Source organism: Apium graveolens, chromosome 3 (assembly GCF_009905375.1).
Source record: "Apium graveolens cultivar Ventura chromosome 3, ASM990537v1, whole genome shotgun sequence".
NCBI lineage: Eukaryota > Viridiplantae > Streptophyta > Magnoliopsida > Apiales > Apiaceae > Apium > Apium graveolens.
Genome location: NC_133649.1, coordinates 9821821 through 9833844, shown reverse-complemented (window position 1 = coordinate 9833844; position 12024 = coordinate 9821821). Strand labels below are relative to the sequence as shown.

The window sequence follows — 12024 nt, the reverse complement described above, 5'->3', positions numbered from 1 at the left end:
TGCCCTAACGGTAAACTTTTGTCACAGTCTATTTAAACAGCCCTTTCCCCTAACCTCACTTCTCAAATCTCTACTCCACTACTCTTCCATTTTATTAACATTTATAATTTTTTTTTCATACAGCATAAAATTGTTGTTCTACATTTTTTAACATGGGCTTTCTAAGAGCAATTTTATTATCCATTTTAGTGGCCTTTACATTGTGTTCTTCATCTGAAGGTTACAATTTTTTTGTTGGTGGTAAAAATGGGTGGTCTACACCCCCTTCCGAGAGCTACAGCCATTGGGCTAATAGATTGAGATTTCTGGTCAACGACACTCTCAGTAAGTCCTTTTTTCTTCATAACTCATATTTTATAATTCCGCAATTTTTTTGACGTAATTCATAATTATCAAGTATTGAGTAGTGGATGTCGAGAAATATATTTTAGAAGCGATTTTGATGACGATAAACGCTTTGTTCACGAGTTTTTACGTGTTATGATTTTCTAGTTACTTAGATTATGCAGTTCGCAAAATTTTTCGATATAATTTATTTTCGAGTATCAAATATTGTATGACAGAAAATATATTTTAAAATTGATTTTGATGCAATTAAACGTCTTATTCCGGATTTTTACGTGTTACGGTTTTTAAGTACTGATATTTTGTATGTAATTCGTTCTGCAGCATTCAAGTATGACAGAGAAACAGACTCAGTTGTGGTGGTGACTAAAAACGATTTTAAGAAATGTAACGCGGATAATCCTATACAAAAAATGGACGGTGGGGATTCAATTTTCAAGTTTGAACACTCGGGCCCATTTTATTTCATTACAGGGAATAAGTCAAACTGTGACCAAGGTCAAAAGTTGATTATTGTTGTCTTGGCTGTCCGAACTCCACCTGCTCCGTCCGTGCCAGCTCCTACTCCGGCACCGGAAAATAGTCCGGCGCCTTCACCAAAAATTGAAGTTCCCAGCCCATCTCCATCTTCTGAGGGTCCCACAGTTTCCCCGGCGCCTGAAATTCCTGGGCCGGCAGCTTCTCCGGCACCTGTGGTTCCTGGTCCGGCAGCTTCTCCGGCACCTGTGATTCCCGGTCCTGAAGTATCTTCGACACCGTCTCCGTTAAGTCCAGGCAATACGCCGGCGGATACTAACTTGCCGCCGGCGCCAGCTCCGGCAAAGTCATCTGCTCCGGCTGTTATTCCGGCAATGCTGGTTACAGCTGTGTTGGGGGTGACTATGGCTGCTTTTATTACATTTGCTTGATCAGGAAACTAATATTTGTGGGAGATTGTTCTTTATTTTTTTCGGTATTTGTTGATTTTTACATATTTTTGGTTTGGAATTGAAATATTCATTTCCAAATAAGAAAGATGTATTCTGATTTGGATTGCAAGTTTGTGATATTTCTATAATCTCATGCTCATGGTGATGCATTCATCAAAACATTTATCAGTTTCCTAGTATAGTTATAATGTCCAAAGATTAATGGCCATATTATTCGTGCGAATTTTATTTTTGCATGAAACAATATTTTTTCCTCATAATATACATTAATTTTTCAACCTAAATTTTATAATAGCTATATTATTCGTGTCAATTTTGTGCTAGATATATATATTTTTGCATGAAATTCTCTAATACGAACTGAATCAACGGGTTATACTATGTAAATTCATCATTATATACAATAATTTACCGACTTTAATTTTGTAAGATCCCGTTTTTTTATTCTTAGAGCATTTTGCGATGCAAATAGCTAAATTTATATAAATAAGTTGTTGGTTACAATTTGCTGAATGTGAATATGCATTTAAGTGGAATTGGTTATGAATTATATTTAAAAGTAATATCAATTATATCATCTTAATATGATTAATAGATTACACTTTGCCATTTGAAGGTCACTCAACCTAGTCCACAACTAAAAAGAAGGATAGACATAGAGAAATCACAAATGCCATGCATGGGCATACGTGAATTTCGTTAGCTCTCACTCGCACCAACCAAAAATTGTTCTTAATTTCACCAATTCACCTCCTTCCCTGGAAGGGCAGAGGCCAACAATTTCATTTTATCATTACTTCCCCCGGCTACTCTCCTCCTAGTAGTTTCGGGTTTTTTATTTTTATTTTTTCTTTTAAGATGGCTGGATTCCGTCTAGGTTTCTTCATCGTCCTCCTGGCCCTGGCCATGGTGGCTGAATCAACTTCCCCACCGCTCCGTGACTTACAGTTTGGCAATGTTAGTCACATCAGCATTGGTGATAGTGGACATCTTGTCGGACATGTTGGGGATTATATATATCCGATGGAAGAAATGATGATGGAATCCGATTCTGCTCGAAGGAACCTTGCAGGAAGATCAAAGCACATCAGCTATGGTGCACTTAATGCCAACAGAGTTCCTTGCAGCAGACGAGGCCGGTCTTACTACAACTGCCAACAAAGTGGCAGGGCTAACCCTTACAGGCGTGGTTGCACTGTTGCAACCCGCTGCGCCAGGCATTGATCTTTATAACCAGATTACATTACAGATGATCATCAAGGTTTATGATATGCATGCAGCCCTTGTTAAACAACAAAAATAATCAATCCTTTTAAATGTTTTTTAAAATATGTATTCTTGATGCAAGTAAATATGTATTTGATGATTATCTTAATCTAATTTGAATGTAACAAAATACAAAGCCTTGTAATTAAGCATGTTTGTGAGGGTTTGCCATTTATATCTTTGCATTCAGTTTTTTACTTTTTTCAGCTTCTCTTCCGAACTGGTTATCCAAGATTTTCTTCCATCAGTTTGGCAAAGATAAGTTAATTTACCTTGATTAATCAAGCATCTTCCCACAAATAGTTTTTAACTGACATGTTGGCATTAGAGCTGACAATTCGTTCGTTTCGTGTACTTTCGTGTCGTGTACTTTTGTGTTTCGTGTCACGAATGTCTAACCCAAATCCGAACCATTAAAAATTCGTTTCGTTCCGTGTACCTTCATTTCGTGTTTCGTGTAATTTAAAATTAATAATAAAAATAAAGATAAATTAAATATATATTTAAATATTAAATTTTTACTAGTCCAGTTTTAAGTCAATAAGTCATAAATGTTCAATTCTTATGAAATTTAAATTTGAATATATTTTATATCTATTTTATGTAAATATTATATGTAAAATATTATTGTAAGATATATGTATTCATATAATTTTAATAAATTTATTTAAATATATATTTATTTCGTGTACTTTCGTTTCGTGTCGTGTACCCAAGTGTAAAACCAAAACCGACACTAAATTCAATCCGTGTACTTTCGTGTTCGTGTACCAAAAATGTGAAACCAACCCCATTATTTTCGTGTCGTTTTCGTATCGTGTTATCGTGTGTACGAAATTGCCGGCTCTAGTTGGCATGTAGCCCAACAACAATTGATAATCATTCGGGCATACATTGATACATTTGTCAACTGAAAGTGAACTTACAAGAAATAAATTCCTGTCATAGTCAGGCCCGGTTAACCTTATTACATTTAGGATGCTCACTAATCTCGAATGTTTAACATAAGCTCCCCAAGGCCCAAAGCTTACATCTAGGATGCTCTATCTTGTGTTTTACATAAGCTCCGCAAGGGCTCAAGCATGCAACCCACACACCGTGGAGATGTTACTAAATAGTAAATACTGATGAAGAGTTTTCATCAAAGTGCTCTTGCCACACTTTTGAACTCATTCAAGCAGGAATGAAGTATTTTTTGGCGCTTTTGAAGAGACTGCTTTTCATCTTGTAGAATGTCGATAGCGCCTGGTGCAACAAACATGTCCATAAATCTCTCATCGTTCACAGCAAACAAATCCAATCCAACTTCTACCACAAGCCGCTCCTGGCTGCTCAAAAAATATAAAAGGGGGTGCATGATTGATCTTTTTTACTTCATCAGGAAGAAAATATACACTATAAACATATTAAAGCTAAACTGTGGTGCTACTTAAATTCAATACAGAAAGACTCTCAAACATTTACAAATAGAAAAAGATGGTCAGAACTCAGAACACAGCAATCTCAAGGGTTTATACAGTTTTAGCAGAACCGAATTAATTTAGGCATGTCCATGTAAACTTAAATGATTGTAATGAGGTGGTTGCGTGTGACGTTTAAACCTTATTTCAGTTTCTTTATCAACAACAGTTACGGGCCTCAAGATATAGCAGTAGCTTAAAATTTGAAGTCTTCTCTAGTTTAAGTTTTGACAGAACTATCTAAATTTGAGGTTTCAGTCAAAGATGCAACAGGAAACAAACAGGTTACAAGGTTAAGTACTAGAAATGGGAATGTGAACTGCTTCACTAGTTTAAAGGTTGTTAAAGCAGTCTAAATTTGAGGTTTCAATTTAAAAGGCAATGGTCAACAAACATTTTTTATCAGTTTAATAGTAACTTACCATGGTGTCAAGAAGCCAGAATTCAGAGTTGAAGTCACACTTCTCTCGACCAAAACTTCGCGCATTCGTGCAAAATGTTGCGCAGCTAATGAACAAATCTCTGAATAAGCTGAACCTGATCTTGAACCATTATCCCCATTCCCTAATAAAAAACCACAACCATAGTTGCCTCTTGGCTGGTCTATATTTCTGTTGATACCCATTGTTCTGGAATGGCGCTTTCTCCCTGCAATCTCATGGCCGTGTCCAAGTTCTTTCTTAATTGCAAAATTTACATCAGTTGGCTGGTCAGGGGATGGGGTCTCTGGTACAGTCATTAAGCTTTCGCGACGGGCTTCTCTGCCTTCAGTGACTTTTCCTGGTGTAGTCTCTTGTGCATTGTTTTCTGGAGGAATGTTTTCTTGGTCTCTGATTGTATCATTATGCACCACTACTGCCCTGTCGGATAACTCAAGACCAAATGAACCAGCTGATGTATGGTTATACCTGTATGTAGAGTTTGTACTTGGGCCGAAACTACCTAAGAGGTCACTCTCGTAACAGACCAGAGAATATGGGCTTGTAACTGAATCAAGGTGGTGGCGAACTAGTTGTTTGCACTGTTTAGCAAGATCTTTAATAAAGCGAGTATATGTGCGCCTTAAAGCAGCATGATATCCCACATAACCATCCATATCTGTAAGTTTACTACCATCTGCAAAAAGCCAGCAAAAGCTCTTTAGTAAATTATGCTTTTAGTCTTGGCCATGGTAACTTGCAACAGACTTGCAAACGAGTGTGGAAGAGGAAAACAAATATATAAACATAATAGTTCAATACCGCTTCTTAGCAAAAATATAAAATAGTAGTTCGATACCACTTATTAGAGTAAAACAAAAGTAATTATATAGTATCAATTAAGGAAAAATCAGTAAGAAACACTACATAACATCATACTGTCTGAGTTGCGTTGTTGATTTCTCAGGGCAGCAAGATCAAATAGATTTCCCAGAACGAATGCAAGTCGATCACATGCTGAGTCAAGTAGTGGAGCAAGCCATGACCGAGCAGCAGCTCGGGCAATTTCAGCAGCTGCCTCTGTTACCCCCCTACCCCCACCTCGGCCGGCATGAGCAAGTAAAATATTTGCGACCTATCAGACAATTCGTCAGGAGTAAGTGATCTAGTTTTCAATCACGGAACAAAGTTCTCTAACTTTTGAAAAATACCTTCTCCCTTGATACTGAAGGGCACTCAATAGAATATGTAGCACAACGGAATTCATGCATCACTCTTTCGAACGCAGCTCCTCCGTACAGACGAAGCGTGGCATTAGGAGGTTTTATATCTGCTGTAACTCCAGGCCAGCTCCCAATACCACTCTCCGATTTTTCTTCCTCGGTAGTTTTCCCCCATTGCTCTGGGGAAGGGTCTGCTGCTCCTTCAATTAAATCTCCCTTTAAAATGTAAAGAAATCAATGATAAATAAATCAAATAATTACTGACTAATAAAATTCAAAAAGTTAGTATTAAAATCCTATTATACAATTAGAGAATTTCCGATTATAACACACCACATGATGGCATATAGCTGCAGCATGCAACATTGCCGATCTCCGAAGATGTGCAACATCAGATGTAGCCTGTATTTTAGAGTCCATCCTTGCTAATTCATCGTTGACTTCACAACAGCGCTGTTCGAGTAAAGCTAATGTTGCTGGTGCAGCTTCTTTGTATCGCTTTTGAAGCTCAGATTCTAAATAATCTCGGAGGCATGCAAAACCAATATGACTCTTGAACTTTTCCTCATCAAAACCCCCTTTCACCCCATCACGCAGATGGCGCAATACTTCTGCATCTACATTTGATATTTGCCTGCGGAATTCCTCATTTGAGATCATGCTCTTCTCCTTAGGCAATGCCACAAAATATGGTCGACTGTTCTCTCCAAGATAACCGCTTGCACTCAAATAACGGTCCACTTCCCACCGATCAGTAAACTCCTACACAAATCCATGATAATAATAATTAGAAAACCAAAACATGACAACAGTTTAATAAAATAGAACAACATATATTTTTAAGAAGAAGCAAGCAAATCAATTTAGACCAAAATAATTAAAATAAAAATAAATTAACCCTTGTAAACATTTCCCCATACTACCAGCTGATTATTTCTGATAAGCAATAATTATCATGCAATCGTGCCCTTAAACATAAAACACAATTTTTTCACAGCTATTGTTTCTTTTAGTGAGACATGAAGTTTTATAGGGCCAGAACCCTTTTAATTGTAGTCTGAGTTTTTTTTTCTCATTTTGTCGTCGTATGAGACTAGCTATATTTTCCTTGTCTTTCTTCTCTTTTTAGCTTTCTGCGCAATCCAAAAGATCTGTAATACTACGAAATATGAGCAGCAGCGGTCACTGAATGTAAACAAATATAGGAACTATATAAAGCTGGAACATAATGCTTCCTTCTATAAGAATGGTTATCACAAAGGCCCAATATACACTGTCAGAATGGTTATACGATCCATGTCAAAAACTTACATTTCTTATTAACCAATTAATATATGCATGCTCAATACAATAGATTTGCAATAATACCTTGAGCCTGTTATCAAATTTGGACACCACAATAATCGTTCTCTTAAATGTTGGATCAATTTCCCGAATGGTATCCAACCACAAAGACGAACACCACTCCACACTACTCTGCTGAAGAAACAAAAGAATGCGGTGGGGAGGGCTGGCCAGTGTCTTCACCATTGAGAGGATCTCCTCGGGAGTTCTCTCTGGTTCACCCTTCTTTGCCTGAAAAATGCCAATTTATTTAATTCATACCAGTGAAAAATCACCAGTGCAAAGTGCAAATATTATAGAGAAGCATAAATAAATAAGTAATATTTTCAAAGTGATTACCTTAAGAACGAATCCCGGAGTATCAATAATTGTGAGATTAGGACAATGAGCGTATTCAGCTCTCATTACAATTGGTTTAGAAGAAACTGCTGCTTTCGTCTTCTTTAAAAGTGCCTCGGTCCGTGACTTAATGGTATCTGCAATAGTCGATGCTAAAACAATGGGATTTCCGTATTCTTCAGAATCATCATCCTGTTGTACACGTTAAGATTCAATATACATGCTATGATTGCTATGAAATTGGTAAGACATATCATTCTGTTTACAACTTAATTAAACAGATGTATATAATTTCTATGTACATATTCTCCACCTAAAAAACTAAGAAATAATAGTGGGTGAATTTGATCGAATACTCCTAGTGTCACTAAGACATTTCCACTTTTGCACGTGTAGACTCAAATCAACAAATATAAAACCAATAAATTTAACATTTTAAGGCCCCAACAATATGTATCGAGAATATAATACAGCATTTGAAGTCCTATTTCTAGACCAAGCCTAGCCTGAAGGAGATGCTCTCCTCTTATAAGTTAATAGGGGTTAGGTAGGACAAGTTCTCTACAGTGCCTGCTTTGGCAAAGGCTAACACTGACAAACAAATTGCGGATACAATTATATAACACCCACAGAAAGTCGACAATATATCAATCAAAAGAAGACACTTTCTATAGGTGTCTTGATTTTCTAATTTTAACTATAACTAAAGTTTTGAGCCACATACATAAAAAAACAACTAAAACATTTTCACAACTGCAAACTCAACTAAAGTTTTGAGCCACATACATAAAAAAACAACTAAAACATTTTCACAACTGAAAACTCAGTCTTAATAATATTCCGAAACAGTAGAAAGCACAATTTATATCTTCTACTAGCATCAACATACTTTCCTCTTTCTGTACCAACTAACACACGCCTTACAAATTTCTCGCTACTTCATGAGTCAATTGCTTTCATAAATTTCTGTTTGTAATTATGCCTTCTCGACCAATGTTACTCAAATTTATATCGAAAATTTGTTAAAAATTTGAGTTTAAGGGTACTAATTAAAAACTAATCTTCACAGTCCTAACAATTACCCAAATTCACATCAAATTAGTATTTAGGGTTTCGTAAAAATGCTAATTTAATATGAGATTATATTAAGTAAAACTAATAGCGAGTGATAAGTGTAAATTACTTGAAATCGACATCGAGGCTCGAGTGCGGTTGAATCATGAATCATTTGAAGAATCAAAGGCCTTCGAGTTCCCATTTCCACTTCTCGAACATTAAATCGAAACCCGAGGAGTGCTTCGAGAAGCGAGCTCTTTCCATCGGACTGACCGCCTATCGCGACAATCTCCGGGATAGGAAGCTTCTCTCCAAACGCAACAGCCGCTGCCTGGAGACGATTGTAGGCTTCGAATCGCTTCTCGAATTCATTTGCGAATCGATTCGAGAACGAGGAGGAGGATGTGTCGATCGCTGAGTGGTGGTCGCGGTGTCTTTTGGAGTAGGTCGAGTTTGATTTGTCCGACGGAGTTTTGGTCGGTGTCGACATTGGGGAGAGAGAGAGGAGGGAGATTATGAATTTGAATTTGAACGCTCCCGAAAGATAAGAAGCCGTTGTGATTTAAATAACAAGTGGGCTTGTGTGGTACTCTAATTAGTTTTCAATGGATTTTTGTCGATAGATAAATAAATAAATAAATATATTTGTTTAGAAGAATTAAATTTGGGAGTTTTTTAATGATGCTCGAACATGTACTTTTAAAATTTTATCCCATATTTTAAAGACAACACAAAATTTAGGCAAGAGATAGCTAGCAAGAAGTTACACAAATAGAGAGAGACTGAGTTACAATAATTCTGTATTCACTGAATACTCCAATACTGACACTGAGGAGTCTGTCTCCACCATGTGTCCTTTTAACGTTTACAAAAGTTTGTTACTCCAACGTACTTAATGCAAAGACTAAAATAACCTCTACCAGCTAATAGACTCTATCATAACAAGAATTGTTATTCCCAATGAACTAACAATGAGATTTACAGAAGGGGGGTTGAATGTAAATCTCAAAACTTTTTCAAGTTTTGAGCAGTTTCTAAAGCTAAGTGTTATGATGAACATATGTGTGTGCATTGCTTTGAGCAGGTGCAGACAGATGTATATTCAAGACACAAATGTAAAGAACACAAAGGCTTCAAAAACTTTTCTGGTGGATTTGTTGTTCCACCAGAGATGTGTATTTCAGAAAATATGTGATACAAAAAATTGATCACAGCTGCTTCCTAGTACAAACTAGATGATTTTCTCTCTATGTTTTTCTAAACAGCTCTGGAAAATTCACTTCTAATTACTAACTGCTACTTGATTTATATATCACCAAGTTTACAAGTGAAGACAAAGATAAAATACAATTATAAAATAGTTCTTCACATGTTTCTTCTTCATTTCTCTATCCAATGCAATCAAAGATAATCTGTGAATCTTTGAATACTTCCTTGTTTGCACCAGAATGGAAATGCTGTTTTTTCTTGATTCCTCCAAGAGGCTACCACATTCCAATTGTCTCTGTCAATCCATGTGCCTCTGTCAGCTTATGAATTGTCACTATCAACTGCTATGGAACTAAGCATCCGTTGAAGCTTTCATCCGTTGATGGCTTTATTCGTTGATGCTTTAGTGACATCCGTTGATGCTTTAACAGTTGAAACTTTATCCGTTGATGCACCCATCCGTTGATGGATGTTATCCGTTGAAGCTTTGGAGACATCCGTTGAAGCTTTGTTTTTCATCCGTTGAAGGCCTTTAATCTATCAGTTGATACTACTTCATTCATACAAAATTACAAGGCATGAAATATTAAAATTAGCCCTCCTATTTGCATATCCACTAGTAGTCAACATGACTTATAATTTCTCACAACTTCTAAGAATTATAATTTAAATGCAGAGACTGAAATGTGCTACAATACTAAACTTATTTCTAAGTAAAGCTACTCCATCAACAGATAGCCAAGATGGTCTTATCCGTTGAGGCTACAAACACTAGATTCCTACTTAAGTGTTTTGTTTAACTTATCATCAAACTAATACATATATTCCTAACAATCTCCCCCTATTTATGTCTACTAGAATTATAGGCATAAATTCAGGGTTAACTTGATGATAACAAAATACTTAACAAATTTATGAGTTGAAATCAAGTAGAAATTCAAAAGTGCTGCAAAAGTGTATGTACTGAGATAGAATTGAAGATTTACAGTGTTTCCAAGGGTGCTCCTTTAGTCTGAGCAAATCATTATCTTTTCCTTTGTTCCCTTGTTTTCTTCCCTAGCCTCCTGTCATTTTCCTCTACTTGGAGTTGGAGTTGTCTGTAGAATTCAACTTCATCTTCTTCACTGATGTCCAACTTAGATTGCATGTCCTTGAGAGTTTCATTACTTGCAATTTTAAGCTGGTCTTCAAGTCTTAAAAATCTTTTGACTCCTTTATTGTCTCTGAACTCCATCAACCAATGAGGTGATTTATGAATTATGATTCCATGCTCAGGGATGAGTAATGTTCTAGGAAAGGAATTTGAATCCCACCAATTCTTCCTTATGCTGGCAATCTTGTTGAGAATCTCAATTTTGGCAGTCCTGGTAAAGCCAGTATCCCTTTTGATAGCTGAGTAGACTCTAACCAAGGTAGAATAGCCCTAATTTAGAATTCTTTGAAGAGGCCAAGTTCTTTCCACATTTCCTTTATATCTGAACACTAGCCTTTCTGGTAGCTGTTTGTAGGCACTTATTCCCCTTACTTTCTCCAGCTCATCCAAGAAGAGTTCAATATCTGTATGTTCTTTTCGTCACAAATGTGAACATAATCATCCTTTGAGGCTTGTGGCTTAGGCTTAGGTTTTTGTTTCTGAGTGAATTTACTTGAGGTTAGGGGAGGTGTTGATTTGGATTTTCTTTTCAGTTTCTTTGGTGGTGGAGAGGTAGTTAGGAAGGTAGGCAATTTGATGGTGTCCCAATCAATAGGTTCCTCTTTAGGGATGATTGTTTCACCATGAATGTTTATACTGGGATCAGCCACAACAGGTTCAGGAATAGAAGGTAGTGGTTTAGATTTTGATTGGGTTTCCTCAGTGTCATCTTCACTCTTCCTTTTTGCCTTGACTTCCTTTTCTTTCCTCACTCCTTTCCTCCACACTCTCACCAACCATATTCCCCATGTCCACATTTATGCTTTCAGTCTTGTCTCCTTCACTCTTGTCTTCAATTTTCTTCTTTTCTTCAATTTAACTTGACTTTAGCTATTTTTCAAGCTTTGCTTATGCTCTTTTGTCAGCCTTTAGCTTTTTAGCTTCTTCCTTTAGCCTCTTGGTCTCTTCCCTCTTGGCTATTGAGAATTTGGGATGTCCTTGCATCACACAGATGCTCTTTCCCTCTCTATAGATGATAGCCATATTCATTATTTCCACTACATCATTGGTCTCTTTGTGCTTTATGATGTTACCACCCAAAACTTTGTCTTCATCAGGCTTTGGAAGAGGAAAATCCACCTCTTTTAGTTGAGCAAAGCTTAGAGGGTTCTTTGTAGAGTCCTTGTTGAATCTAGTGGTTGGCTTGAGTACCATAGGCTTCAGGTTCCTGAAAGAAGTTTCTCCAACCTTATTCCTCCTTACTAGCTTGTGCTCCATTGTGATTGGCTCAACTTTTGTGCT

At 36.8% G+C, this 12024-nt stretch overlaps 3 protein-coding genes across 4 annotated transcripts; 2 read left to right on the top strand and 1 right to left on the bottom strand.

Moving 5' to 3' along the window:
- The first annotated feature begins 94 nt into the window (after nucleotides 1-94).
- LOC141710578 (early nodulin-like protein 6) lies at nucleotides 95-1267 on the top strand. Its single transcript, XM_074513141.1, has 2 exons — nucleotides 95-324; nucleotides 670-1267. The coding sequence occupies exons 1-2, from the start codon at nucleotides 153-155 to the stop codon at nucleotides 1251-1253; spliced, it is 756 nt and encodes a 251-aa protein (XP_074369242.1). The 5' UTR covers nucleotides 95-152; the 3' UTR covers nucleotides 1254-1267.
- An 865-nt stretch (nucleotides 1268-2132) lies between these two features.
- Nucleotides 2133-2498, top strand: LOC141713850 (protein RALF-like 19). Its single transcript, XM_074517418.1, has one exon. The coding sequence runs from the start codon at nucleotides 2133-2135 to the stop codon at nucleotides 2496-2498; it is 366 nt and encodes a 121-aa protein (XP_074373519.1).
- Nucleotides 2499-3390: 892 nt separating this feature from the next.
- On the bottom strand, nucleotides 3391-8922 carry LOC141711628 (dynamin-related protein 5A). Of its 2 annotated transcripts, none has more exons than XM_074514208.1 (8): nucleotides 8509-8922; nucleotides 7326-7517; nucleotides 7011-7217; nucleotides 5976-6404; nucleotides 5631-5858; nucleotides 5347-5554; nucleotides 4423-5116; nucleotides 3391-3868 (listed from the first exon to the last, which is right to left on the bottom strand). In XM_074514208.1, exons 1-8 carry the CDS (start codon nucleotides 8869-8871, stop codon nucleotides 3682-3684), a joined length of 2508 nt encoding a protein of 835 aa, XP_074370309.1. In that variant the 5' UTR covers nucleotides 8872-8922; the 3' UTR covers nucleotides 3391-3681. The 2 variants fall into 2 exon arrangements, with proteins under 2 accessions (XP_074370309.1, XP_074370310.1); XM_074514209.1 differs by having other exon boundaries at nucleotides 5359-5554.
- Nucleotides 8923-12024: the final 3102 nt, after the last annotated feature.

Bases quoted from the DNA above. Each gene is read 5' to 3' on its own strand.
- LOC141710578 (XM_074513141.1), top strand. From the start codon at position 153: ATGGGCTTTCTAAGAGCAATTTTATTATCCATTTTAGTGGCCTTTACA. The intron at 325-669 runs GTAAGTCCTTTT...TTCGTTCTGCAG, and splicing joins TCTGGTCAACGACACTCTCA to CATTCAAGTATGACAGAGAA.
- LOC141711628 (XM_074514208.1), bottom strand. From the start codon at position 8,871: ATGTCGACACCGACCAAAACTCCGTCGGACAAATCAAACTCGACCTAC. The intron at 7,518-8,508 runs GTAATTTACACT...CGTGTACAACAG, and splicing joins AGCCTCGATGTCGATTTCAA to GATGATGATTCTGAAGAATA. The intron at 5,555-5,630 runs GTATTTTTCAAA...ATTGTCTGATAG, and splicing joins CTTCAGTATCAAGGGAGAAG to GTCGCAAATATTTTACTTGC.
- LOC141713850 (XM_074517418.1), top strand. From the start codon at position 2,133: ATGGCTGGATTCCGTCTAGGTTTCTTCATCGTCCTCCTGGCCCTGGCC.